Genomic DNA, 27,629 nt, shown 5'->3' on the forward strand with positions numbered 1-27,629 from the left:
TGTGTTTTCCCATTATTTGGGCGTATTCATCTTGAATGCCTGTTCAGCCCTGCCTCGTGCCTTCCATTGTAGTTGTTGTTTTAGTTATTCGGTATTTGTATTTCTATTTGGGAAGTGCGAGTACGAATGCAATGATTGGATTTTTATGAATACATTCATCAAAGCGCCCTGCCACCGACAACCACTGCCAACCACTGGCAACCATCGACAACCACTGGCAACAGCTACCGCCTGCTACATTGTTTCCCCACACTTTTGCATACATGATTATTTTTTAGTTACACACAGTTTCAATAGAGCTATGCTCGTGTGGCTTTCAGTTCATGTGCGAGTTTATCAGCGGTTTGCATTGGTGGCAAGTGCAGCACGAGTGCTGAACAAGCAAGCTGAAAGTTAAGTTAGGACTTATTAAATAGTGTAAATATATAAAGAACTTAGTTAGATTGACAGAGATTGAAATATGTTATTTAATAATAACATAAACTAAACCGAAATCAAAATAGTTCAATTTACTCATCATGCTCAATTCCCCCGCTCTACTCCCTCTTTCTAATCCTCTAAACAATGTCTATAACAAGTCGTACACAAAATAGTTACTTAATTATTTGTTCCTATTTAAAGGTCCAAAATCTAAAGCAAATATTTTGTTGCCAAAGATAATTTTGTTACTATTTATTTGACATAAATAATCTTCGCTAGCATTTATCTTACGATTACATCAAAGCTTGTATAAGAGAAGAGAGGGAGAGAGAGAACGACTGAAAGGCAAAGAGCGCGCGTGTCAGTGACGCCGACGTCAGCGATTAGTCAAGCCAAACATGTGTGGGCAACTGCTCATTATTGATGCGAGCCACTCAGCTCATTAGAGCGCAGCGCTGACAGAAGAGAGAGAAAGTCGGCCGGGCAGAGCTGAAAGAAGTTGAGCGACAATTCAGTTGCTAGCCGAACGTCTAGCGGAACAGACGTGTGCGGGTGATCTACGCATCAACACAGTAGCATAATGAGTGCCATACGCTCCTCTCTGAGCAAAACAAAAAGAACTGCTCGCATCGTGATCATTGGTGCCGGCACAGCGGGCATTGCTGCAGCCACACGGCTACTGGAGCAGGGTTTTAGGAACATATTACTGCTGGAAGCAGAGAATCGAATTGGTGGTCGGATTAATACGATTCCCTTTGCGGACAATGTGGTGGATCTGGGCGCCCAGTGGTGCCACGGCGAAGTGGGCAATGTGGTCTATGAGCGGGTCAAAGAGTTGAACTTGTTGGAGACCACTGAGGATCACTATGAAACCTTCAGGTGTGTGCGCTCCAACAAGCAGCTGCTGCCCGATGATATTGCGAACAATCTGAAAAATATTGCATTTAACTCGATTCCGGAACGACAAACGGAACTTGTCGATTTCAAAGGCTCCCTGGGTGACTATATAACGCAGAAATACTGGCAAGAGGTAGCCAAGCTGCCGCCAATCAATCGCGCCATAGCCGAAGAGTTTCTCGAGAACTTTCACAAGTTCGAGAGCTCAGTGGAGGCTGCAGATCATTTGTATGAAGTCTCTGGCCGTGGACATTTGGAATACTGGCTCTGCGAGGGTGAGCTGCTGCTCAACTGGCGCGACAAGGGCTACAAGAGCTTCCTACGTCTGCTCATGAATGCCAGGGAAGAGGAGGCCGATGATCTGGGTATGCTGAAAGGACGAGTCTTACTTAACAAGCGCATATCGCAGATAAACTGGGAAGGAGCTGGTGATCTAGTCATACGTTGCTGGAATGGAGAAGTGATTACAGCGGATCATGTCATCTGCACAGTATCCTTGGGTGTATTGAAGGAGCAGCATGCGAGCATGTTTGTGCCAGCTTTGCCGGAGGCCAAGGTGCGAGCGATCAACGGACTCAAGCTGGGCACGGTTGACAAGTTCTTCTTGGAGTACCCTGTGCCACCTCTGCCGAAAGACTGGCCAGGCTTCTGCTGCCTCTGGCTGGAGGAGGACTTGCAGGAGTTGCGCGCCAGTGAACGCTTCTGGCTGGAGAGCGTATTCGGATTCTATCCCGTGTCATATCAGCCCCGTATATTGCAGGGATGGATTATTGGCGAACATGCCCGCCACATGGAGACGCTCACTGAGGAGGAAGTACTCGAGGGCTTGCTGTGGCTCTTCCGCAAGTTCCTGCCCTTCGAAGTGCCACAGCCACAGCGCTGGCTGCGCACTCAATGGCATGCGAATCCCAACTTCCGAGGCAGCTACACCTTTCGCACCACCTACGCCGATGAGCTGCGCACTGGCGCCTGGGATCTGGAGGCGCCACTGCTCGACGTGGGCGGCAGGCCAAGGCTACAGTTCGCGGGCGAAGCTTCACACAAACACTACTACTCAACGGTTCACGGCGCAGCAGAGACGGGCTGGCGGGAGGCGGAACGCCTGAACAGCTACTATCGCTCCAGAACAGCCCAGTTATGAGGGCCAGATAAGCGGCTACGAGCACAAGCCCATAAAAGTGTTCAGCAATTTCTGTTATTCTATATATGTATATATAATGGCTATTTGAAGTCGAGTATTAGCGTTGATAATGAAAATTAAATGAAGCTTGGTGAATAATTAGACTTAAAGGCAGTTGAAAGGAAATCATTTCTCGAAGAGGGATCTGTCGTCCTAGAGAGGAGAAGGCATGCGTCGAGGTGGGAGCTGCCTGCTTTAGGTAAATGTTAAGACATGAATATTTGATCAGTTTTAATCAGAGTTCCTAGCCCACTCTCTGCCAACCTCTTTGCCTACATTTGAAGTAAAAACTGCTTAGGCTTATTTGAAAATGAGTAGCTGAACCGCCTACTCACGGAATGCATATTGAGTTGAGCATAGGAGGCCAGAGTTTGGACCATTTTTAACGCTGGGTCCCAAACATGTTGACCAACTCATTTGCAAGCGAACGAGCCGCACACAACAATGTAATTGCACTGTTATTGCGAGTTGGGGGCGTGGCAGAGCACTTAACACATGCAAAAAGTCTAAACAGGAACAGAAATGCAATGGCAAAAATCAGTTTCGGCAGTAGCCGGACAAAACAATGCCACAAAACCCACAACCCCACAAGCCCACAAGCCCACAAACACGCCCCACGCCTCCCCGACTCTATGAACTGGACTCGCCTCGCCTGGGCTGTGGAAAATGTTTTAACCAGTGCCAGCAGCGCTCCTACCTAAATGTTGAAAATTCAAATTTATGCCACGCAGAGGCCAAAAGGCATTAGAGTCCCGGTTTCATGTATTTGCCAGCACGCCTCCAAGCCAGCTCTGCTCGCCGATTACCCACATATACAGGCTCCCCCACATTACATATGCAGAGACAGGTCTCTGCTCCTCCTCCACTTCTGCAAGTTGGCTACATCTGTTGCGGCTTTGCCCAGCCATTTGGCAGCAGTTGGGTCCAGCCAGTCGGATACGTGCGACAATCAGAGAAAATGCCCTTGTTTGTCCGGCCTCTGGTCAGACATCTGACGTGGCTGAAGGCTAGCTAGGTAAAAGCTCCGTTTGCGTGTACCAAAAAGTGTCATATATTTTCGCATACTTGAAATTTGAGCTAGGAATTAGCCAACTCAGTTGATGTGAACTGATCTAGTTAGTGTGGTGCATTCAGTCTAAATTTTAAATTGGGTTCACATCAGTAAGTTGAGCCGCTGCTTAGGAATAGTATAGATTCAGCCGATCCGCCTCCCGCCAGCCCGTCTCCGTGGCGCCATGCACCGTGGAGTAGTGGGTTCTGCTCGAAGCCTCTCCAGCGAATAATAATCTTGGCTTGTCGTCAACATCAAACAGAGGCGCCTCCAGCTGCCAGGGCCCTGTCCTCAGGTCGTCCGTATGGATGCTGCGAAAGCTGTAGCTGCCACGGAAATTGGGATTCGAGTGCCATTGCGTGCGTAGGAAGTTCAGCGGTTGCGGCACATCAAAGGGCAGAAATTTGCGGAGCATCCACATCAAGCCCTCGAGCATCTCGGCATCCTGCAGGGTCTCCATATAGCGTGCATGCTCGCCAACGATCCAGCCCTCCAGCATGCGCGGCTGATCTTCAAATCTATGCACTGCGGAGATGCTCTCCACCCAGAAGCGCTTGCTACAACGCAGCTCCTTGAGATCCTGCTCCATCCAAAGGAAATCAATGCCAGGCCAGTTTTGAGGAAGCGGCTGCACTGCGAACTCCAAGAAGAGCTTGTTCACGGTGCCCAGACTGAGTCCATTGATGGCTCGCACCTTGCTCACTGGCAGAACGGGCGCGAACAGACTACGATGTTCTTTCTTCAAAACACCCAAGGACACCGTGCAAATGACATGATCCGCCGTAATCACTTCTGCATTCCGGCAAGGCAACGCCTGTCCATCTGTCCAGTTAATCCGTGTGACGCGCTTGTTCAGCTGTACTTTACCATTGAGCACACCCAGATCCTGGGGGTCATTCTCCTTGGCTTGCATGAGCAATCGAAGAAAGGTTATGTAGCCCTTATCCCGCCAGTGGATCAACAGTTCGCCCTTGCATTCGACAAACTCCAGGTGGCTACGACCCGAAAGTTCGAATAGAGTATCCGAGCCCTCAGTGCCGCATTCGCCTCGCTTAAAGCATTCAAACATCTCCTCGGCTATGTCGCGATCCACATCGGGAATCTTGGCTACCTCCTGCCAATACTGCTGGGTTAGATATTCACCCATGGACCCATCGTAGGCATTGGGTCCATCTGGTATAGAGTTGCCGGCGGCTGTTCTCAGGACATTGGCCATTGCCTCTGGGACGATTTGCTTGTTGGAGCGCAGAAAGCGAAAAGTGTTGGTTAAGTCGCCCGGTTTTGTCACGATATCCAGATCCTTGACCCGCTCATAGACCACATTGCCCACTTCGCCGTGGCACCACTGTGCACCCAGATCGATGACGTTGTCCGCATATGGAATCGTATTTATGCGTCCGCCTATGCGATTCTCTGCCTCCAAGATGCTCACATGCGTGAAGCCATGCTCAAGCAGCCGTGTGGCAGCTGCAATGCCCGAGGCGCCTGATCCAACGATGACAATGCGCGCTGTCTGCTTGGACTTGTTCTGCAGGCTAGCCTGAATAGCAACTGGGCGACAACTGATCATGGTGTATGTCTACTAATGTCTGCCTACCTGTGTCAGGTTCACAGATAGTGACGACTGCGACCAGCGACTGTCTAGACAGAGCAAATAGTACTCCTATTTATATGTATCTGTTGGTGCTTGGGTTTCGATAAGGGCCAGTGGGGTTAATTGGTTTTGTTGCTGTGGCTTTCTGTTATCAGCAGCTGCATTTACTTATTCGATTCTTACTCGTAGTTTGGCATTGAGCTTTGTACATATGTTTATAAATTTTATTTCTAATTTGATCGTTTTAATGTGTCATGATTTTAGAGCTTGCTTCAAAATAAATTGATAGAGATTCCAATACAGAATACAGGGTGTCTATGCAGTTGCGCCAGCGAGACTTAACAAATTGATTGCCGAGTAGGTAATAGAAATAATATAAAAATAAATAAAAGCACTTCTATGAATGGCAGCTAGGTAATACCCTGGATTTATCTGTTAAGAATATATTTTTGAGCATGAATTTTCATGTATGTTCCGAGTCGAAGATTCGCTGTTTTCTACTACTGGCTCTTAGAGTAAGAAATATATTAAATAGAGCCTGCATCTGTTTTCAATATATTGGCTATGTTTACTCTATGTCTGTATACACTTAAATATACCCCTCGCCCTATTCCCCCATATAGATTGAATAATTTAATCATTTTTTTACGTTTCTTTGTTTATTTTTATATTTTTTTCAATGTAAATGAAAACGAGCTAAAAGTCTCGATAGCCAGCACAAGCTTAGACGATTGTTAGCCAATTATTTTATAATAATCGTGTCACGCCCATCTCACGATGCATTGCGAGCGCTGTAAAAGGCATTGAGACGGTCGGCTTCGCGCCAGCCGGTTTCTGTGGCCCCGTGCACTGAGGAATGGTGCGTCTTGCTGGTTGCCTCGCCAGCGAACTGCACTCTCAGCGTGCCGTCGGCATTGAGTAGTGGCGTCTCCAGATCCCAGGGGCCGGTGCGCAGCTGATCCGTGTAGGTGGTGCGAGAGCTGTAGCTGCCACGGAAATTGGGATTCGAGTGCCACTGCGAGCGCATGAGCTTCAGCGGCTGTGGCATGTCGAAGGGCAGGAACTTGTTGAAGAGCCACTGCAGACCGCTGAGCACTTGCTCCTCAGTTAGAGTTTCCATGTAGCGAGCATGCTCGCCTATGATCCAGCCCTGCAGCAGGCGTGGCTGGTGCAGAACGCGATGGAAGCCGAAGACGCCCTCCAGCCAAAAGCGTTCGGTGCCGCGCAGCTCCAGAAGATCAGCCTCCAGCCAGAGGAAATTAACGCCAGCCCAATCCTTGGGCAAGACGAGCGCAGCATACTCCAGGAACAGTTTATTCACGGTGCCCAGCTTGAGTCCATTGATGGCCCGTACTTTGGTAACGGGCAACGCTGGCACAAACAGCTTCTCATGCTGCTCCTTGAGCACGCCAAGGGAGACGGTGCAGATGACATGATCCGCAGTGAGCACCTCGCCATCCCAGCAGCGCAGCAGCAGCTCATCGGAGCCATCCCAATTGATCTCAGTGAGGCGCTTGCTGAGCTGCACACGCCCATTGAGCACGCCCAGATCCTCGGGCTGATCCGCCTTGGCATTCATCAGCACGCGCAGGAAGGTCTTGTAGCCCTTGTCGCGCCAGTTGAGCATAAACTCGCCTTCGTCCTTGACAAACTCCAGATGCGCACGGCGCGAGACCTCAAACAAATGATCGGACGCTGTGAAGGAGCATCTGAATCTTTGAAGGTTATCCAGCATCTCCTGCGCCACTGTACGATTCACAGTTGGGGACTTGGCCACAATTTGCCAATAGTTGCTCGTCAAGTGGTCGCCCAGCGAGCCGTTGGCCTCATTGGGCTCCACGGGCAGCGACAGCTCTACGGCAGTGGCCAGCTGTAGGGCTGTCTCGTCGCTCAAGATCTCCTTGTTGGAGCGCACAAAGTGCGTCGCCTTTAGGGCATCGCCCGTGGCGTGCAATAGATTCAAATTCTTGACCCGCTGATAGACGGCATTGGTGCCCTCGCCGTGGCACCACTGGGCGCCCTTGTCGATCACACTGTCCCCAAACGGCACGGTATTGATGCGTCCGCCCACGCGACTCTCTGCCTCCAAGATCTTAACATTCTGAAAGCCTTGCTCCAGCAGGCGAGTCGCAGCTGCAATGCCCGCAGCTCCAGCTCCAACGATCACAATTCGCGCAGTTTGCTTCGACTTTTTCACAGCTGCCGTTCGCGTGCTCATGACTTTTAGTTTTTTTTTTTAGATTTTATAAAACAAATTCGCAGAGTTTATTTTAGCGTTTGCTTTGGCGATTCGCTTGCCACTGAGTTAAACAGCCGCAATTTAGCTGTTTTATATTCTAATCTGTGCTCTCTCTCAGCGTCTGAGCTAAGTGTCGCTCTGACTAGACTTACTGATCGACAATTATAGTTAAAACTAATATTACGATGACCCCAAGCGCTGGACTTGCTCTAGAATATAGGCAAAACTTGCGTCAAAATAATTAGATTTAATATGATTTACACGACATAATTGTAGAGTTCATTTAATATAGAGTCTATACATATATTTAGTTTTAGTCAAGTTTAGTTTGACCTTCAAATGCATTGTTGTTGCTTTTATAATTGTTGTTAATCATAGGCGACACAGTTTGTGTTTTTGTATTCTATTCGTACTCAAGGCAAATGTCAATGCCAATTGATAGAGAGTTTACAAGTGCTTCTCTATTTTATAACTATATAATATAAGTATTTTCAGCTCACATATCTCAAAGTAGTTTTGCTATATTTGATAGCAGCGAACTATACGGACATCAAGCAATATTTTGTAAACATTTTATTATTCGTCAACAATGTGAAAATGATAAACTGGTTTAGCGCGGTGTTTGACTTGCTACTCGAGACATGGAACGTGAAATATGCCATTGCTAGATAAGAATACCTACTCAGAAAGTCTACATCTATTGGGGAGAAAAGAATATACATTTCTTTAGGTTCACAGTGAGTTTTCGAATTGCAAACATCCAAATCTTAAGAGCTGAGCACATCAATCTGTGGATCTGTGAGATCTAGATATGAATCTCTACACTTTATCGCAGCTGTTGCACGTGAGCGAGTATTGTGCAGTCGTTTGCTTCGGAATAAACTTTACTTACTTGTTTTGGGCTCAATTTTCATTTTTATTAATTATTTTAAATTAATTTAAATTTTGAGTAAAGTTAAATTTATCTTTTTGACTACTTTTTGTATGCTAAATTGAATTATACATTTCTATTGTAGAACCTTTTTAAATTTTAATTGAAAATGTTGAAAATATTTCAAATTTGTTTCTAAATTTTCATATTGATTTATTGAAATTACATTTTTTTTAATTAAATTAACATTTTAGAGATTATATTACATTTAATGTAGGTCAGTCCAATAAATATTTAAACAAAAATTTTTATTTATATATATTAATATATATTTTTTATTTCTTAAGAGTTTGTTTTTTTTTTTAATTTAATTTAATATATGTTTTTGGTTAGTTTTATAAGTATATAAAAAGTTTTGTATCATTTTTTTTATATTAATTTTATTTTAATTTTATTTGTAATTGAAATCAAAATATACATTAATTTGTTGTTTTTTTTTTAATCTCAATTTTAATTGTGTTTAAATTTAAAGAAATAAATTTATTGATAACTGTTAATTTATTTTTAATTTTTGTTATAGTATAAAAGATTTAAATTATTTTAATATTAATTGTAATTTTAAATTGAAATTAACTTTATTTTCTCAGCACTAATTTAAATATTAATATTAAGTAATTCGCTTAGTAATAGTCGCTCTTAGCCAATATTATTAGCTTTATCGCACTTATCTTGCCTTAAGTATGCTCGATCGAGCTGAGGGCTTATCGAGGTGCTGTCGCAGCTCTCCTGGCACACTTATCGCTTATCAGTTGGAAAGGTAGACCCATTGGAAGAAATGGCAATAGGAACAGCAACAGCGAAACACGATTAAGGCATACTTTATTTATTATTGTTAAATGTTTTGTCTTCATGGTTATTGCTGTGGGGTTCGCCCCACTGAAGGCGGCTCCCAGTTGGGCTTAATGCTGGTGGAATTGTGGTTTTCTATCTTATCTTGGCCTTGGCTTTTATTTGTGTGCATTCAAGCAATATTATTTTGCAAATGCAATTTAATTTAATTGTATTTTCAGGCACATAACCGCAAAGCCCAATTACATAAGAGCCTTAAATAATAAAAGCATTTCTTATCAATTAGTGACGTATGCAAAAGAAGCTGAAGCACAATTAAATTGCTGCCAAACATATTTTTATTATCAATTTCACAACTCAATTAAATTCTCAGACATATATGCACCCTGTATACCAATTAGATTGAGCTTCCTTCTTTGTTCACAGTTTTGCAGCGCGGACAAAAATCGAAAGCTGCCTTCAAATGCAACCAAATATGCCAAGCACAGCAAGGGGCAGCAGAAGGAACGTTTACATGCAACCAAGGTGCTACAAAATGAGCTGAAATCCAAATATGACGAACTGCAAGATGTGTCAGGATATGAAGTCGAACAGCAGCAGCAGCAGCAGCAGCAGCAGGGGGCGAATGTTAGGAATGCGAAGAGCAATGAGGAAAATTCATCATCGGAACAACAGCCAGATATAATACCCTATCCGCTAGGCGTGGGCGAGATCAGCTGGAAGAAGGAAAAACGGCAAAGAAAAGAGAAAGAAGAAGCAGCTGATCAAGGGCAACAGTGGCAGCAACGCACATAGCGTCAAGCGAGACTTGCAACATTTTCCAAGCTAAAGAAGAAAAAGAAACATGATTGATTGATTCAGCTAAGCAGTTGAGTAGAACCTAAGATTTGTACAGCATAGCGATATATTGATATATATATAAATGTATTTTGAATTTTGAACTAAACTGAGATTAAGCTTGTAAAAAAACAAAACCAATTTGGGATATGGTTTAGGATTTGAGCTGAAAGAAAAAGCATTAAGTGTAATTATGTGGATAAAAAAGCGAGTTGAGAGCTGACGATACGAAATACCTAAACAGCAGAAAGGCAAAAACAATATTTTGTAATATTTCAATTATGAAATATGAATAAAAATCAATTTAAATATATATATATATAGATATATATATGGCATTAATATGTATTTTTGCGAGCACACATATACAGAAAGCTGCTTACACAAAATAATAAAGGAAAACTTCAAACGAGCAAAAAAGTTGGTCGAAGTGGATAAATGTAATTTTCTTATATAGATGTACAATAAATGGCTTAACTTAACTTAAAACGAAGAGTTGATTGTATGTATGTTTAAACTATATAATTGTGCTATATACTCCGATGCTTATATTCCGATGCTTGTGCAAGAGGCGCATTGAAGACTCTGCTTGAACAGATCAGTTAAACAAGATAATAGAATAGCCGACATTGAGTAACTATCGCTCGTTCCACAAAGTAAAACATATCCCACAAGTTAAATATATAGATATATCTATAGTTTACGAGAGATCACAGCTTGTGCACACTCATATCCATACCCATATCAATTGTATCGTACGACAACTTCTAGGGGAGGCAAGCGCAAGCAGATAATACTATATAAAATATAATAAACAAATGAAAATTTAAATATATAAAAAAAAAATTCAAAACTTGTCGATTTTATTCAGGTTTTTCTAAATCACATTTCGTCAAGTTGGCAATCCATTCGTCCCATTTCTGTTGCCATTTCTCCATGCCCTCGCAGTATTCCTCTTTGGTGAGTGCACTGTACTTGATGGAGCTTATGGCCAAGTGCTTCAACAACTTGATGTCTGCCGAGTAGGGCGCTATGCCCAGGAAGGCGAAGTAAAAGTCGTGCGTTAGGGGCGTGGCATGCCAGAACGAAGGATCATCAGAGGCAATCACAATGGGCACATTGTTGGCAATGAGCATGGAAGCCGGATGGTTGCGAAAGTCGAAACCCAGCTGCAGAACTTGGTTCGACACGGGACACACTTCGATGGGTATGTCTAGTTTCTTGACCAGCTCCATGGCCACAGGATGCTTGACCAGGGCATATCCATGTCCAATTCGCTTGGTGCCCAACAAAATGGCATCAATCAGATTCTCATCGATCGAGGTGCCGTACCAATTCGTCTCGCCCGAATGAAAATAGAAGTTGAGATGCTCGGGCATCGATAACAATGGCTCTATGAAATCAACGAGAGGCCGACCCAACTCCTCTTGGCCCACCAAATCGAAGCCAATCAAAAAGTTGGGAAATTGTTTCTATTGATCGTGTAAGGAATATGAAAATGAAGGCAAATCTGATCTCTCTTGACTTACATTCAGGTCAGTGCAATTCTTCACATATTTCTGGACTACTTTGGGACTGACGCCACGGAGCGGCGCATAGATCAGCTTGGCGCCAATAAAGTCGGGATGCAGCTCCTGGAAGCGTTCCGTTTGCGTTTTGTATATCTGCACAGTATTTGCCAAAGGCAGCTTTGAGCCATCCAGAGCATACAAATTGGGTATCACGGACCTCAACTCCAGATACTGCACGCCATCGGCATGCATCTCGGTGAGAGCATTGTAGTAATAGTCCGCCCAGACGGGCTCATGGAGCAGCATTCCGTCGAGCAACTGGAAAATGCTAACGAACTTAGACCAGGCTTCATCCGCGGACACGAAATTGGTGAAGGGATACATGGTGAACCGCTTCTGAAGATAGCTTCTCACCTTCTGCTCGCCGTGACACTCACGATACTCGCACATTTTCTGCCATTTGCAGCCGTCAACCTTAATGTCTGCTGGCTTCGACTCGGAGAAGCGAAAGGCTATTGCCTCACAGCCAGTTTCCCCGACGCAGATCCACAGGTTCTCACGGTAAGTGAGGTCAATGAGAAAGTCGGTGCTGCACAGCGCCGTATCGTGGGCATGCAAAAGGCCGCCCTTTGGCATGGTCTTCAGCAGGCGAAAAAGCGGAGACTCCTTTACTTTTTGCAGCACATCGAATATATGTTGACCCGGCATAAATTTACTCGGATTCTGAAAGCCCGCCTCCAGCTCCTTTGTCTTGACCCTTGTCAGCACCTTATTTGCCGCCAACTCCTGCGACGACAGCACCAAGCTGTCCCCCAAGCAGGAAGAGCGTTCCATGTGTATCAGTATCTTGCGCAGCCTACTGTACGCCTCGGGCGTGATGTCCCTCAGTCCGCGGCTCAGCGCTGCAGGCGTGTACCCCTGAGCTGCAGTCATCTCGCACATGCAGCGCAAGAATTTCAATTGCGCTCTCGAAGACATCTTCGATAATTTTGTTTTTCCAAAAAAAAATAAATAAATAAAATATATAATTGTTAGAGTAATTTAGAATTGAAACTGAAATTTTTTAGAGTACGTCCGAAATGTATACTTTCAACGTACATTTGTCAATGTGAGGCAGGCTGCCACTGAGAGAGAGAGTGAGGGTAAGTGTGAGAGCGAGACGGAGTGATAACACATCCGGCAACTACTATACGCGAACTTTATTAGTTATTTATGTGAACGGCTCCGGTTTTTATGCCCGCGCGCCCTCAACACCACATTAAATGTGGCTGTGCCCAGCATCAAATTGATGAGCCTGCCACAGGCTGTGCCAGCACACGCACACACGGACATATATGTGGCCATCAATTTTATGGCCTCATACATATTCGTCGAGGCGTAAGCCCAACCCGCTGTCCTGCCACCGAATGCATTTTGCGTTGTGCCCCATAAAACTCTGCTCATTACGCGAGCTCAAATCAAAATCAAAATCGAACCAATGGGGCCACGCAACCAGAGCGAGAGAGAGAGAGAGAGCTGGAGAGGGGGAAAGAAAGTGAGATCCGCTGTTAGCACCGCTAAGCAGAAGCACGTAAAATTGATACATTTGGAGCAGTGCTCAAAGCAATCATTGCTTTGGCCCCTGGCCCAAAGCATTCCACATTCATTAAACATCGACCACTTTTCTGTGCACTCAGCAGCAGCAACAACTCTGAATGGCTAAGAGAAGAGATTTATGCCCAGGTCGTATGTTAGCCTGCCAAATGCATTGCACACGGCATATCATTTAGCGATGCAATTCAGATAACGTGAGCGCCTCGACTACTTCAGCGCAGCGCTATTAATCGGTTAAATATGCTGCTTTCAAGTACGGAAGTACATCGTTTATCAGGTACATTGTAAATGTAGCATGCGCTTTGGCATGGTGTTCCACTGTTTTACGTCAAATAATGGCTATGCGATACTTTTAGCTGTGTGACTAAGCTTCAGAATAAATTAATCCTTATGGCAAGTGCCTTGCATATAAAAATTAATTTTATCAGACGCCATTTTTATGTTCTTTGCACATTTAACATGTACTTTAACATAAGAACTTTAAATGAAGTTCATGCTAAATTTAAGCTCAATTTAACGGCCGTAAGCTTTATCACTGATTATACAGATCAGGAGCTATGGACATCACAATCCATATCCAGTTCGTGAGAGCTCACGTTGTCATCTCTAAGCGCAGAGAGGTCCATGCTTGACTGCATTGCTCATTACTGCTATCCTGAGGTTGCTTTTAGCTGGCAAGCGCAGAACATGCACAGGATTTGCGGCAGCTCGACCTGGCAAGCCGAGCTCTTTATTCAAAATGTTTTAGTACAAATGCTTATGACAGAGCAAATGAAAGTGCAAAACTCTTAGTGTACTTAGCGTGAGTAACCTTGGAAGTCGAGTGCTCAGTGGAACTTAACACTATGCCTAAACACTAATCAATATTAATTAGCTTAAAGTAAAACAGCGTGAATGGGAATATGAGTTAGGATGATCGAGTGTGCGAGTGGGAGAGCAGCGTAAGAGCGTCCATACACTGTGCTGCAGAGCTGAGTCTAAACGGGATATCGTCTATTCTCGTCATGCAGGATAGGTCGGCCAGAATTCGTTGATATATTAACCAGACTAGCGCCAAAAACTGTTGTTCAGAAGGGAGAACGTAACCAGAAGCGCTGTCACCACCCGTGCTAGTCAATCGAGCTGTTGGGTGGGCGCACCATTCGTCTCGTCGTTGACAAAGTCGATGAACTGATCCCACTTGGCCTGCCATTTGGCAAGCGCTTCGAACTTCTGATCAGCAGAGAGCGAACTGTATTGAATGGAGTTGAGCGCCAGCTTCTTAAGCAGTCGCAGATCTGCATGCTGTGAGGCAATGCCCAGGAAGGCGATGTAGTAGTCGTGTGAGAGTGGCGTGGCCTTCCAGAAGCTGGGATCATCGGATGAGATGACAACCGGATAGCCATCGGCAAAGAATTGAGAGCAGGGATGGTTGCGGAAATCGCTGACCAGCTTCAGCACCTGGTTCGACACAGGATTCACTTCGATGGCTACATTCAATTTCTTAACCATGTCCAGGACCACAGGATGTTTGACTAGACCGAAGCCATGACCAATGCGCTTGGTGCCCAGCAGCAGTGCATCAATCAGATTCTCATCGACCGTCGAGCCATACCAATTCGTCTCGCCCGCATGGAAATAGAAGTCAATATCCTCAGGCACTTCCAGCAGCTGGTCAACAAAATCTCGAAGCGGACGTCCCGCATCCTCCTGACCCACCAGATCGAAGCCAGCCAAGAACTCAGGGTATTTTGCCTGCAAGGTAGGGAAGAGGTTACACCTAGCTAGACCCACTGCGACTTGTGAGAGTACCTACCTTAACCTGCTTGAGGGTCTCAATGTAACGTGCCACGCCCTCAGCATTAGTGTTGCGCAGAGGCGCATAGATCATGCGTGAGCCTATGAACTCCTTGTTGGCCGGATTATTCTTAAACTTTTCCAGTGTCTCAACATAGATGCGCACTGTGTCGAGTGGGGTAAACTCAGTGCCTTCCAAATCGTAGAGCTTGTGTCGAAAACAAAGATTTATGATCTGTTCGCAATCTTGAAGTGACAAAACTTACTGTGGGCAACGTTGAACGAAATTCGAGATATTGAACGCCATCGGCGTAGAACTCCTGCAGCGCCTTGTAGTAGTAATCACCCCAGACTGGAGCATACATGAGCAGACCATCGAGCAGCTGGAAGATTTGCATGAATCTAGACCAAGCTGCATTGATATCCTGAAAGTCTGTAGTCGGATACAGTGTAAGGCGCTCAGCCAAATAGTCATCCACCTTATCTGCGCCATAGTTTTCGCGCACCTCCGAGAGCAGGCTCCAGTCACAATTGGATTCTGTCAGAGCGTCAGGCTTCTCCTTGGCGAAACGCAAGGCTGCAGCACTCAGGTCACCAGCCTGCTGGCAAATCCACAGATTATCGTAGTAGGTCAGCTCAATGATGGACTTGGTGCTGCACAAAGCCGTGTCATGGGCATGCAGCACGGCTCCCTTGGGCATGCGCTGCAGTAGCTGAAAGAGCTCTGTCTTATTGATGGCCGCGAGCACGTTGAAGATATGCTGTGATGGCTTGAAGAGGTACGGTGCTATCTCGCCCTCTTTGTACTCAGTTAGCTTGGCCTTCATGATCGTTTCGTTGGCCTTCAGTTCACGCGAGCTCAGCTCCAGGTCGTAGCCCAGCGCTCTAGATTCCTCGTAGTTAAAGAACGCATTGCGCACCGTCTTATACGTGTCGGGACTGGGCCGACTGTTGCCCAATAGAGACTCCACGTGGGATGAGCCGATACTGCTGATTGATACGAATTTCGTAATGGTCAGATCTTTGGGCCGCGTGCGTGACTCAGCCGGCCCCAGAGACAGACAGAGGCACAATAGCCCGATTAGATTAGCTCGCAGCATTCTCACAGATTGTTCGAAGGAATCTTATGTGTACGCGCGCCAAAGGCCGTAAAACGACTGAGACCCTAGCACCTGTTGCTGTTCAATTTAGTTTGTTTTCCAACCAATAAGTGGACCGTGTGCTCCTTATCTGCAAAGAGTGAAACCACAATTATTATCTTTGATTTAACACGTGTTTCTGCTTGCGGCGATAGCTGGAAAGCAAAATGATCTGATTGAATACATTTTCTGCACTCGGGCTTGGATCATAGCTGGCAACTAGGTGCCCTAATCGCACCCAATCAGACAGGCATCTTGATTTATGAAAGCCAGCGATTAGATTAGCGGCTAACAAGTGACGTCCGATACAACAGTAGTTCACACAAAGTCAAGTGCACAAAACTTTATGGACCTTCAATGACTCTCCAGTCGAGCTGAAGGAAATGTGCTATAAAGCACTCGAAGTAAGTGTTCAATTACCAAAGAATGCGCTTCAGACAAAGAGTTATTGAAGTAAGTTATATGTAAATGAATTTTTCTTTAACAGTGAAGCCTTAAAAATAAAACGAAGCAAATTCATGAAATAGTCGGTTGCGTTACACTTGGCTAACTAAGCCCGCGATCCATTGATCCCAGTTGTGCTGCCAAATCGATAGAGCTTTTCGCTTCTCCCGTTCGCTTAGGGCGCTGTACATAAACGAATTCATGGCCAACTGCTTTAGTAACCGCAAATTGGCCTGGCCATTGGCGATGCCCACAAAGGCCACGTAGAAATCATCGGTCAGAGGCGCCGCATTCCAGAAATAGGGATAGTCCGATCCGATCACAATGGGATAGCCCGCGGCAATCAGATACGCCGCCGGATGCTGACTGAAGTCATTCACATACTGCATATAATGATTGGACAACGGACACATTTCGGCGGCCACCTTCAGCAGTCGCATGATTCTCAGTATCTCCGAGTGCAAAGGCAACTTGAAAGAGTTGCCCAGTCGCTTGCTGCCCAGCAGCAAAGCATCAATGATATTGGTATCGGGCGAACTGTCTTGTGTGGAATTGACACAACGCGACTCTCCGGCATGGAAATAGAAGTCGATTTCCTTGCTGATGTGTAGCAGCTGCAGAGAATCTCCAAGTGGCGGCATATTGCATTCATCGCCCAAACTGATCAGATCGAAGCCAATAAAGAAGCTGGGGAAATTTTCCTAAGGGCAAGGAGACATTGACTGAGTTAGGAATTTACGATTGGGTTGTCAACGCTGAAACTATATGAGGGATATCTGCTCTTCACTTGTGAAAGACGACATTAGGGATAGAAACACACAGAAAACTATATAGAAGATTATTAAGGCGGAAGTAGATCAGATTGTGGAAAGGAAAGCGTATGATGCGAGATGTAATCTTACAGATTTAGATAAAGGAAAATATTGTGTAAGGCTCTCAGCTATTAATATTTGAATAAGTGCTGTTTAGTCTCTCTAAAACTAGCTGCATCACTCATATATATATATATACATATATCTTTATCTCTAAAGCGCCCTCTGTAGAAAGTATCAAAAACCACATGATTCTACCTTCAAGAACCGTGCATTCGAAATATACGTATCCATTTTGCTGTCATTGTAGTCCCGCAAAGGTGCATAGATCAGTTTAATGCCAATGAAGTCATCGTGTATCGAACGGAATATATTTGTGGTGCTCACAATCGAGTTGGCCGTGTCTGCAATGGTGTAGTTCGTACCCACGAGATCGTACATCTGGGGAGGGCAGTTGGCATTTGTACTAATTAATTGTCGTAGCGAATTGGTACTCACAATGGGCAGCGAGGAGCGTAGCTCGACATAGCTAACACCATCGGCGTAGAAATCCTCGAGCATCGAGATCAGGTAAGTGGGCCAAATGGGGCGATATGTGATCAGGCCGTGAATGAGACGATGCGCACGTCTCATGTGATTGGCCAAGTGGGTGGCGCTCATGAAGCTATTGGAATTGATGGTCAGGCACTCGCGCAGCTTATTGCTGGTAATGTTCCCGTCCTGCTGCCTGAAATTGCTCATCAGCATCCAGTTGCATTTGTAATCCCCTTGCGGTTCGATCAGCGGATAGTTTTGGGAGAAGCGGAAGTCCTCAAAGGAACCATCGCTGCCCACGCATGCCCACAGGTTCGAATACTGCGTTAGCTCAATGAGACGATCCGCCCGGAACATGCCAGCATCATGCACATGCAATAGCCCTCCTTTGGGCATGGCGCGCAGCACACTGTACAGATCGGTTTCGTTCATTTTGTACTTGGATAGGAAATGCGGTCGTGGCTGATAGTCACTCCAGATGTGATGCAACTCTTCGTCCACCTGCTTAATCGCCAGCAAACGGGCATTGGCCATTTCCTCGAAATCGTTCAACTTCAGCTTGCCGCCCACGCGTCGACGGCGCTCGCGTACCACAAAGTCTTGTCTCAGCTTCTCGAAACGCTCCTCCGACGAGCAGGCATAGTATTCCACGCTCAGATAGATCGTCCACACGAGCGCCAAGATCATCGTGCTAATCAATATGACCAAGCTGATGTGCCAACAGACGGTGGCATATTTGGTGGGCTGGTCTCGATCGCCATCCGAGGTCCGATTTCGATTGCGCTCCTCATCCGTGTTGCCTGCTGTCCGGGCGGGCGCGCCTATGACACGCGTCGTGCAGTAGCGCGGCGGATATTTGGGTAAGCGCAGTAGCCACTTATTGCCTCTAGTCGCCATAACCAACTTTTCAACTACCTCAATTTTAGGAAATTTCGAATTTTGTTTGATATTCTTCCAACAACTATTATGCTAAAAACAAATCATGACTGGCTGCCCCAGCTACAGAGCCTATCCCATCGGGCGCTGCTGATTGAAAAAGCAAAGTTCAAGGCGAGTGCCTGCCTTGCCTGCCTGATCTGCTCATACTCTGGCCGTGGTTGCCACATGCCCACATTTCTTTATCATGTGGCAACTTCATTTGCGGCTCTTTTAAAAATAACCCAAAACAGACAGCGATAAAAAAGAATCGAGCTGCGATGGCCTTCGCTTCAAGTAGCAAGCGAGCGGACTTTGGGCGGGCGTGTGCCGGCCAGGGGTTGCGTTTATTTTTGTAAACAGCCCGCAGCACCCACCACCAGCAGCAGCAACAACACCACCAACAGCGGCACAGTGGTCTGTGCGTCACTCAAAATGTTCCTTATCTGAATTTATAAATAAAGTGTTTATGTGAAATGCATACTCTTAGCTGTATGTGATATGATAATATGTGAGTCAGGATCAGATATATATATATATATATATATAGCATATAGGCAAAATCAAGTGAAAACTGTTGAGTTCTTGAGTAAGTTTTTATCTATAATGTCACAGAAATCATTAGTAGTAAAACTATTTTATAAATACTTAAAACCCTTAATCAATATAGATGAAGTCGGAAATGAGTAAAAATTATATAAAATTTATATATAAATATTATTTTTATATATTTCAGCTGAAGGACATAAAGAGTTCAGTATATACAGATGGGTTTTTTTAAAGTTCTCTAAGCACTTCTTTATATTTAATGAATTTCGTATATAAATGTTTCTACAAGAATATTTAAATTTTTAATATTCCATTTTATAAAATTATACATATTTTATATTTTATAATATTTCTATATTAGATTTCATCAAGTTCTTGTCAATTTCTGAAAGGTTTCAATATTTTAAGGCATATATATATATTTATAGAGAGATGTATTGATAGGTATAAGATATATATATAGATAAATAGCTAGGTAAACAGCCAAAGGCGCTCTAATGACTTTCATTATCCACACAATACGACTCAGCCCACTGCCCGCCGCGGGCTTGCAACAAATGGTGCATGTGTGCTATTGTCGGGTTGGTATCGATGTCGCCTTTGACGCACAGCTGGAGTCGCAGCTGACTGGGACAGTGATTGCAGGCAGAGGGTGCAGTACAAACAAAGCCGCAGCAACGCAACGCAACTTCAGTTGGAAGCGCGTTTTTGTCGAGACAATAGCGAAATCGAAATGCAGCCAAGGCAGCACGGTAATCAAAGCAAACATTCAGTGAAGGCCTAAGCCGAAATTAATCAAATAGCTTCCGTCTATTATCTCTCTCTCTCTCTCTCTGTGTTTGTCTCTCTTGCTCCCCGCTAGCTATCGTTACGCTGACAACGTTGAATGACGATTGCCTGCTGCTGATCTGCGCTCAGCTCGCAATTAAGGACCAATTCGCATTGCTGCAGCTGGGCGGCCGACTGCGTCCGCTGGTGCTGCGAATTTGGCAGCGTAAATATGCCAACGAGTTCGATTGGCAGCAGGAGCCGCAATTAGAAGGCCTACGCGTCAGCGAGCAGAGCCAGCTGCTCGGACACATGGCCAGGCTGACGCGAGCGCTGCTTAATCTCAATGTGTGGCAGGACGAGCTGCCGGACTGGTTGCAATCGAAACGGAAATGTGTGCGGAAGCGGAAACAGCAAGAGAAACAGATATGTCTGCCCGATATACAAAGGCTTAGCTTCGGGGCATGCCACTCAGTTAGGCTGCTGCGGCAGCTACCTCAGCTCTGCCGCAACCTGACGCAGCTGCAGCTGAGCGCCTGTGTGGGCGTGGGACCCGCGGATATCGGTCTGCTGCTTGGGCAGCTGACGCGCTTGAGTTACTTTGAGCTGTTGCCAGGCAGCATCTGTGGCGCCACAGCGACAGCAGCCTTGGCCGACATTGAATATTGCCAAACGTTGCAAACGCTGAAAATTCCGGCGTGCGCGCTGCGTGCGGCAAGCAAGGAAATTGCACAACTGCCGCAACTGCGCCAATTGACAGGCTTCCTCTGCTGCAGCAGCGACATCGACAACGCTGACAAAGAGAAAGCGAATGCTGGCGCGCTGGCCACAGCAACCGTATCCGCCTGCCTGACGGCACTTGGCAAAGGTGGTGCCGGTGGAGCCGGTGGTGTTCGCTGTGTCGGTGGTGTTGCCTGTCAAATTGTGGCATTGCGTTTGCAATGTCAACTGGATGCCAGCCTGCCGCGTCTACTGGCTGGCCACTTGAGTGTGGTGCAGCTGCAACGGTTCGCTTGGCACTCGCAGCTGATGGTGCACTATGATGCCACGGATGGCAGCATCAAGTGGCTGCCGCAGGCGTTGCAAGTGCCGCGCGCTCTGCTCCGCTTTATTGTCGGCCAGTCGGCCAGTTTGCGTGAATTGGATTTTACGCATAATGTGCATGCCACGTCCACATTTCTAACACAGCTCGCCGAGCAAATGGGCGGCAATGTCGCCGTGTGGCACGACGGCTGCCCCAAGGCCAGGATGCGCACGAAGGAAACGGATATGGACAACAACAAAAAAGATTTGGCCTTTGTTGAGTTTGCTATTGAAACAGTTGCCTAATGAAAAGGCGAACTGTTCTTCTAACAGGGTATGCAGCGAGGTATATGCGACTAATTATTAGACTTAAGTGCGTGCTCAGTCTTTAAGTAAAGCAGTCTATAAGTAAACTAAGATTTAACTAAAATATATGTGCTAAGAGAAAAGCTTGTTTAATTTAAAGTTTTTCTTAATGCAGATTACAGGGTATAAGCCGGTTACTATCATGAGTTTTCCTGCACAGACAAGTTCAATTTGTCGCTGAAACTTGATGAAGAAATATAAAATTGTAATTTTACCTAGAGAATACCCTGGAAGTAAGACTTTACACTTCTTATGAATACAGCAAGTCTGGCTCTTGTCTTGTTCTGTCAAATCAAAATAAAATTTAACTCTGCCCCAACTGTAGTCAACTTTGACTCTCCTTAGATATTTAAAATTCAATTTTATACACAATTTTTAATTTTTTAGAAGATGGTTATTTAATATTGATTGCGTGAAGGCAAATCAAAATTTTGTGTCCAATCTTTGCTTACGACAATCCGGAACGAAGACCCTCTAAGTAGAGATCACATGTAAGTCGACGTAGTCTGAGCAGCTGTAACTACAATCAACGTTTTGTAAGACAAGAAAATACCTCGAATGGATTATTTTAGAAATACTGCGGTGCTGCCCGCAGATCTCTACTTTGCATTGAGTCGATTTCTGGACTCGCAGAAAAAACAGCACGATCAAAAAACAACCGTCTCGAGGCAAACCTATACGAAGAGCGGATCTGATAGTTGGGAGGAAGGAGGTTACGCGGATACAAGACACAAGCGCTTACATAGATATTCAGTAAATATGCGTGCGAAAAATCCTTTAGATAAGTGTGAGCAACGGGACCGTTCCACCAGTCCGACGAATGGCACCCAGAACGAACCCTCAGTACAAGTCCAGGTACCTAAGCTTGATTCTTGTCGTATTCCAAGCATTTAGTCGCTTTCTCCAACTATCTTGCTTAAAGCCCTTGCTAGTTCCTCGGGAGTTTTGGAGCTCGGTGAGTAATGTATCTACTGTACAGGGAACAAGCGATCGGCGCAGTCGTTCCCTCAGCGCGCCGGCTTCTCAAACCGGGTCCCAACGCATTTGCCAAAGATGCGTCGATAAATTTGTGAGCACCTAGATAACTTAGCTTTAGCGAAACAAATTCATTTTACCTAACTTTAACTACAGTGCACAACGGATCCAACAAGAGCCTGTAATTTTACGGGCTTACAGCCAACTGAGATCTACGTGAGCAAACTTTTCCCTAATCTATCTAATCTAAAGACCCATAAAAGAATCACAACTTTTGCAGAAACGAAAATCGAGTCATTCAAATGAAGAAGGGGGATCATGTTCAAGGGTAAGTTCTAAAGTGCTCCGATTGGTTGTGCTCGACTAGGAAATACCTTAAAATTACAATTTTGACTGACAACGGACGGAACGAAAAACGAATAGACGGACGGGCGCGGCTCAGTCTGATAAACACATCATTTACTCTTCTTTCACATAATTATTTTTTTTGGCATTCAGTGTCCCAATAGGCCAAGCAATGGTGGTTATATATTATCGAACAATGGATTGTCTTATGATTCAATGCGACCGCAAACATCAAATCCGCCGGAGGACAGAGGCTTTGACCTGAGCTATGAGAAATGGCTGCGCCAGCAAAAGCAGCAAAAGCTGCAGCAACAACAGCAGCAGCAGCAGCAGCTGCAACAGCTGCAACAGGGTCAGTCCTATAACTGGCCCAGGAACGATCAAACCTATGAAAAGTTTGTGAGTAGAGCCCCAAGCACACAAAGAAATTCGAGTGCTACTGAAAGCCCTCATACGAGCTATTATTCCCTTTGGGGCATTGTTTCTAGGAACCTACACTTAATAGCACTATGAATAGCAGCAGCAGACAGCCTTGTTCACTTTCGTCCTGTGTACATCTGCGCACACAAAATCAGCAGCAGCAGCAGCAGCCGCAGCCGCAGCCGCAGCCGCAGCAACAACAGCAACAGCCGCAACAGAAACTGCCGCAGCAACAGCAGCTGCAGCAATTGCCGCAGCAGCAGAAGCAACAACATACATGCTGCCAGCATGCTGATCCGAATCAAAGTCAAGCATATGCCCCAGGTCTAATTGCACGAAGGGTAAGTTAAAGTCGACTTAGTCCTTGTTAGCAACTCCTAAAGGCAATGCAATTCAACAGAATCAGCGTGACGTAGCCGAAGCTTATGATACTACGGAATACATTCAATTGCCTCAGGCGCAGCCACAGAGGTCGAATTTTGTGAGAACTTCCGTCCAGCAACCTACTAATGTAAGTAGAATAGGAGTTAGGGAAACGCTGATAAATATCCGACTAGTAAATACCCTTGCCTGAAGTGTGGCTCACTTCATTTTGCCAAAATTAGATACAGATAGATAGAGATATATAGATAGGTTGGCACAGAAATGAAGCAGTATTGAATACGACTCTTCGAATCGGACTCATTAATTTATCTAACATAAACACAGGTGACATTTTACGATGGGAATTCGTTGTATTCACCTACCAATCGCAGTCAGTCATGTGGTCCAATTCGTTCTGATAGTTGGCCGAGCACAAGTCGAGGTGCGTTTTCGCCCCTCCAGAATTCGACTCCAAAACACATTACTAGCACTACTCAGGCGGGGCCCAGTTGCAAATCCGAGCAATGCAATTCACGACAAGTACCCTTTATCGATGATACAACACGTGAGTTAGAGATTGTGATCCGGTGACAGATATGCTCCATTGGTAATAATCTATCTGCAGCTGAGCAACGATATATACAGCGCACAAATGCGCTATTTTTCAACGCTTTGGTCATGGATCAGACCTGTCCGGGTATTATACAGAATTCGCTTAATGGTCGGGAAGACTTCAATGAATATGCTTTCGATATTGCGTTTGCGGGCAAGATACCGGATGAGCCATATCCCATCGATCCCATCACCATGATTGAGGCTATTCAAATAAGAATCGACCACGAGCGCGAGGAGATACGGAAAAAGTGTCCGTTCTATGACACTTACCGTAGACGCCGAAGCGACTTGGATACTGTATCAGAAACTAGCAATGATGAGGGCAAAAAACCAAAACAAAAATATTATTCTAGCCAAAAAAGCCAAAGGGGGGCATCTTCGGACAAATCAAAACACGTTTCGTCCTCTCAGAAGGGCTTGCCATTCAGCGCGGACTACGATAACATCGATCGACATTTCTGTTCAAAGAACATATCTGAAGTCAATAATGGAGTGCTGGCCTTCCTGAAAGCCGAGCAATCCTATGGTTCCACGCCGCACGCACATGTATGTATTCCATACAATTACAGATATGATCTATATACAAATGTATATGTGTGCATTTCCCTAAGGACTATTCCAATTTTTCGGCCGATATCAATTCACATGAGTCGAACTTCTTTGGCCTGCCCATCAAGATGAAGATCTACAATGGAACGACTTGGCCTACCGATTAACTGATTGTCCCTTTAAGAAATCCATCCTATAGAATTTAAAATTGTACAGCATTTGAATATTGGGCTTAAATGTAATGTATATTAACTATTCAAAAAAAAGCAAACCCACTATTTTCAATTATAGAAAATGCTTAGCTTGAGTAAGTTTTCGCGACATTTATTTAAAGCAATTATTCAAGTCGCTTATCAGGCGTAACAACTAAATTCTTTGTGGTGCAATAAATCTTAGTGATCTATACATATATAAATCGGTATAAATATATATATGTTATATATATGTAGGTAATATATATACTTTCAATTAGGTTATATCCTCTTTTCCAGTCCAATTCTCAACTATACCGAGACATATAGTATATTCTATAATGACATATAACATTTTTATATTACTATTTCGACTAGTCATTAAATATTCATCCCAAATTACTTTTTTTCATTTTAGTACTGCTCTCTTTCTCTCTCTCTCTTCGCCCATTAAAAAATTTGTTGTCCATTAATTTTTTATATTCCCTCCAAAAGTAATTTTTCCCATGATAGAAATCATCGTTTGCAATTAAGTAGCAACAAATTGCGCATATGCAAGATATGGCAAATGTGATATACGAAAATATATTTATAATATATGCACATCAATAATTAATCATATGAGGGAGGCTATATATATTTGCTTCTTACCACATTTAACAATATTTGCAAAAATTTGCAATAATTGATATAAAGGCCTTGGGGTTGCCCTATAAGCAAGGCAATATAATTCTAAAGTTCTAACCAAGTTCAAATGAGGTTTTCAATCAATAATAATTCGAGAGGTATTAAGTTACTATACCATAATCTATCACCCTCTGACTCTCTTTCTCCCTAAGTGTTATTATCGAATAACGTGTGATAAGAATATACAAAAAATAACAAAGAGAAAACTCAAGAAAAGGGAGAGAAAGCACGGTAAACGCAAGGCCCATGTCAAAGACACTGCCAGAGGCGAGATATCAGCAGTCTGAGCAACATTGAAATTGAATAAGATAAATTTGAGTTCTTATACATATAAGAATGACATGTGCATATATTATGTCGGGACGTATAAGAGCATAGAGCTGAACATGCTATGACAAAGACAATGCAAGAATTAGAAATATCAGCTGAGTGACCAATACAATTGAATAAGACAAATCTAAGTTCTTATACATATAAGATAGACATGTGCTTTAGTGCGTATATATTATGTTGGGACGTATAAGAGCATAGAACTAGTTATTTGAATGTCTTATACACTTGATACGGCTCTCTCACACTCGCACTCACTCACCCACCCTCTTTCACAGCCGCACTCTGGGCTAATGAACTCTGCATAGCATGTCGCGCGCGTTTCGTGGCTGACAACTACTCCAAATTGAACGCAAAGCCGAAAACAAATATAAATATAAATACAAATCAGCTGGTCAGCCCAGTCCAGCTGCACTGTCCCACTGTGCAAAAACCTTAATACCGTAATACCCGCTGTCTCCCTTTATCGCTCCTAGATCTGGGCACCGGCTGCCAAATTGGCGTTTAATTTGAATACGCAGTTATGTTTTGTTTCTTTTTGTTGTTGTGAAATTAAAGTCGTTAAATATGCGGGTTTTATTAAAAGCTGACTAGACACAAATATATCGTGTTTATATTAAACAACAGAGTTTTTATTTATGTTGAATATTTCTGTGTTAAAAATTAATTTGAATTAATGTATTTATGCTTGGCAGAGGAAAAAACTTGTTTTATGTTGTTGATTATTTAATAATCCAGCTAATGCCGCAAAGTTTGATAAGCCTCTTAAATGCACAAATTAAATTTATTTTTTTTTTATATTCACTTTTTAATTCAACCACTGAAAGTGGAATTTCGATGCGAAGTTCTCGGCCACGATCTGCACGCCAAGTACGCGTCCCAAAGACTGATCATTCGGGGCCGACATGTTTCACGAACGAGCGGTCCAACCAAAAAGCCGCAGCCGATTCCATTTCTGATTCTGATTCCGATTCTGATTTCGATTCCATGCACCCAACAAACGCTGTCAGGCGGTGGAAGAGGGGAACACGCGGCATGGAACTGTAAACAATATACACAATTGTGTTTTTATCAAATATGATATAACGAAAGTACTTCAAACTCTTAATGCGGTCTAATGTGCACTCTATGTAAGCAAGGCACGTTGCGAGAGAATTTCGTAGAAGAGAAGCGGATTATGAGAGAGGAAACGATAGAGAGGAAGAGAGCGAGAGCGCGCTTCAATACATGTTTAATCACTTTCCCTTTTCGTTGCGTTTTCAATGTTAGCTCTTTAAAGTGACCGATGCCCAATTTGCTTGCACGCTTATACCAACTTATCAAATACGCAAATAACAAAAACCAATAACAATATAGCTCGTTTTTTTGTCTAGATTTATTTCTATTATTTTCTTTGATTTCCAGGAGATTGATAATAAATAATAAAAAATAATCATGCACTTGAAATGGGGATTTTGTTTTTTTTTTGTTTTTTATTTCTTTTGCAAAATTGTTTAGATATTTTTGCGTTGATGTGGTGCCAGAAATAGCGCTCAATACGGTAATTATGGCATAAACACAAAAATATTTAATGAAAGTATCTGAAATATATGAAAGTGCGTCAATACAAAATGCCACACACGAAGCGTTGAAACATGTGTTTAGATTCAATGCTATTCAAAATTTCTATTCTATTTGCATTTCTATTTCGATTCTATTTTTTAAATATTTTTATTGATTTCTGCATGTGTTCTTTGAGCAATTTAAATTGTTCTCCTTTGAATACAATTATTTTGTGTACTTTCGT

At 44.1% G+C, this 27,629-nt stretch overlaps 9 protein-coding genes across 10 annotated transcripts in view; 4 read left to right on the plus strand and 5 right to left on the minus strand.

Moving 5' to 3' along the window:
* Nucleotides 1–10,191, plus strand: part of LOC111601120 (putative mediator of RNA polymerase II transcription subunit 26) — a 51,898-nt gene extending 41,707 nt beyond the window's left edge. For both annotated transcript variants that reach the window (XM_023317575.2, XM_023317574.2), the window contains one exon: nt 9,528–10,191. In XM_023317575.2, the coding sequence (XP_023173343.2) occupies nt 9,528–9,896 (369 nt within the window). In that variant the 3' untranslated portion in view covers nt 9,897–10,191. The remainder of the gene's footprint in view (nt 1–9,527) is intronic.
* LOC111601117 (spermine oxidase) lies at nt 973–2,583 on the plus strand. The gene has a single exon (XM_023317571.2). It carries the CDS (start codon nt 1,001–1,003, stop codon nt 2,456–2,458), a length of 1,458 nt encoding a protein of 485 aa, XP_023173339.2. The 5' UTR covers nt 973–1,000; the 3' UTR covers nt 2,459–2,583.
* On the minus strand, nt 3,510–5,325 carry LOC111601119 (spermine oxidase-like). The gene has a single exon (XM_023317573.2). The coding sequence runs from the start codon at nt 5,116–5,118 to the stop codon at nt 3,676–3,678; it is 1,443 nt and encodes a 480-aa protein (XP_023173341.2). The 5' UTR covers nt 5,119–5,325; the 3' UTR covers nt 3,510–3,675.
* Nucleotides 5,795–7,455, minus strand: LOC111601118 (spermine oxidase-like). Its single transcript, XM_023317572.2, has one exon. The coding sequence runs from the start codon at nt 7,358–7,360 to the stop codon at nt 5,915–5,917; it is 1,446 nt and encodes a 481-aa protein (XP_023173340.1). The 5' UTR covers nt 7,361–7,455; the 3' UTR covers nt 5,795–5,914.
* Nucleotides 10,192–10,797: 606 nt separating the features above from the next.
* LOC111601109 (adenosine deaminase 2) lies at nt 10,798–12,503 on the minus strand. The gene is made up of 2 exons (XM_023317555.2): nt 11,468–12,503; nt 10,798–11,410 (listed from the first exon to the last, which is right to left on the minus strand). Exons 1-2 carry the CDS (start codon nt 12,425–12,427, stop codon nt 10,802–10,804), a joined length of 1,569 nt encoding a protein of 522 aa, XP_023173323.2. The 5' UTR covers nt 12,428–12,503; the 3' UTR covers nt 10,798–10,801.
* Nucleotides 12,504–13,717: 1,214 nt separating this feature from the next.
* On the minus strand, nt 13,718–26,738 carry LOC111592730 (adenosine deaminase 2-A). Its single transcript, XM_023305120.2, has 4 exons — nt 26,649–26,738; nt 15,085–16,048; nt 14,838–15,026; nt 13,718–14,776 (listed from the first exon to the last, which is right to left on the minus strand). The coding sequence occupies exons 2-4, from the start codon at nt 15,916–15,918 to the stop codon at nt 14,156–14,158; spliced, it is 1,644 nt and encodes a 547-aa protein (XP_023160888.2). The 5' UTR covers nt 15,919–16,048; nt 26,649–26,738; the 3' UTR covers nt 13,718–14,155.
* LOC111592729 (adenosine deaminase 2) lies at nt 16,429–18,759 on the minus strand. The gene is made up of 3 exons (XM_023305118.2): nt 17,712–18,759; nt 17,472–17,654; nt 16,429–17,102 (listed from the first exon to the last, which is right to left on the minus strand). Exons 1-3 carry the CDS (start codon nt 18,642–18,644, stop codon nt 16,494–16,496), a joined length of 1,725 nt encoding a protein of 574 aa, XP_023160886.1. The 5' UTR covers nt 18,645–18,759; the 3' UTR covers nt 16,429–16,493.
* On the plus strand, nt 19,709–21,484 carry LOC111592731. The gene is made up of 2 exons (XM_023305121.2): nt 19,709–19,963; nt 20,074–21,484. Exons 1-2 carry the CDS (start codon nt 19,945–19,947, stop codon nt 21,306–21,308), a joined length of 1,254 nt encoding a protein of 417 aa, XP_023160889.2. The 5' UTR covers nt 19,709–19,944; the 3' UTR covers nt 21,309–21,484.
* LOC111592728 (formin-J) lies at nt 21,781–24,826 on the plus strand. The gene is made up of 11 exons (XM_030225563.1): nt 21,781–21,859; nt 21,941–22,223; nt 22,291–22,437; nt 22,500–22,559; nt 22,624–22,671; nt 22,842–23,087; nt 23,177–23,449; nt 23,509–23,619; nt 23,817–24,036; nt 24,097–24,632; nt 24,698–24,826. The coding sequence occupies exons 2-11, from the start codon at nt 22,128–22,130 to the stop codon at nt 24,800–24,802; spliced, it is 1,842 nt and encodes a 613-aa protein (XP_030081423.1). The 5' UTR covers nt 21,781–21,859; nt 21,941–22,127; the 3' UTR covers nt 24,803–24,826.
* Nucleotides 26,739–27,629: the final 891 nt, after the last annotated feature.

This window comes from Drosophila hydei, unplaced genomic scaffold, assembly GCF_003285905.1.
Source record: "Drosophila hydei strain 15085-1641.00,03,60 unplaced genomic scaffold, DhydRS2 tig00008135-arrow-pilon, whole genome shotgun sequence".
Taxonomy (NCBI): domain Eukaryota; kingdom Metazoa; phylum Arthropoda; class Insecta; order Diptera; family Drosophilidae; genus Drosophila; species Drosophila hydei.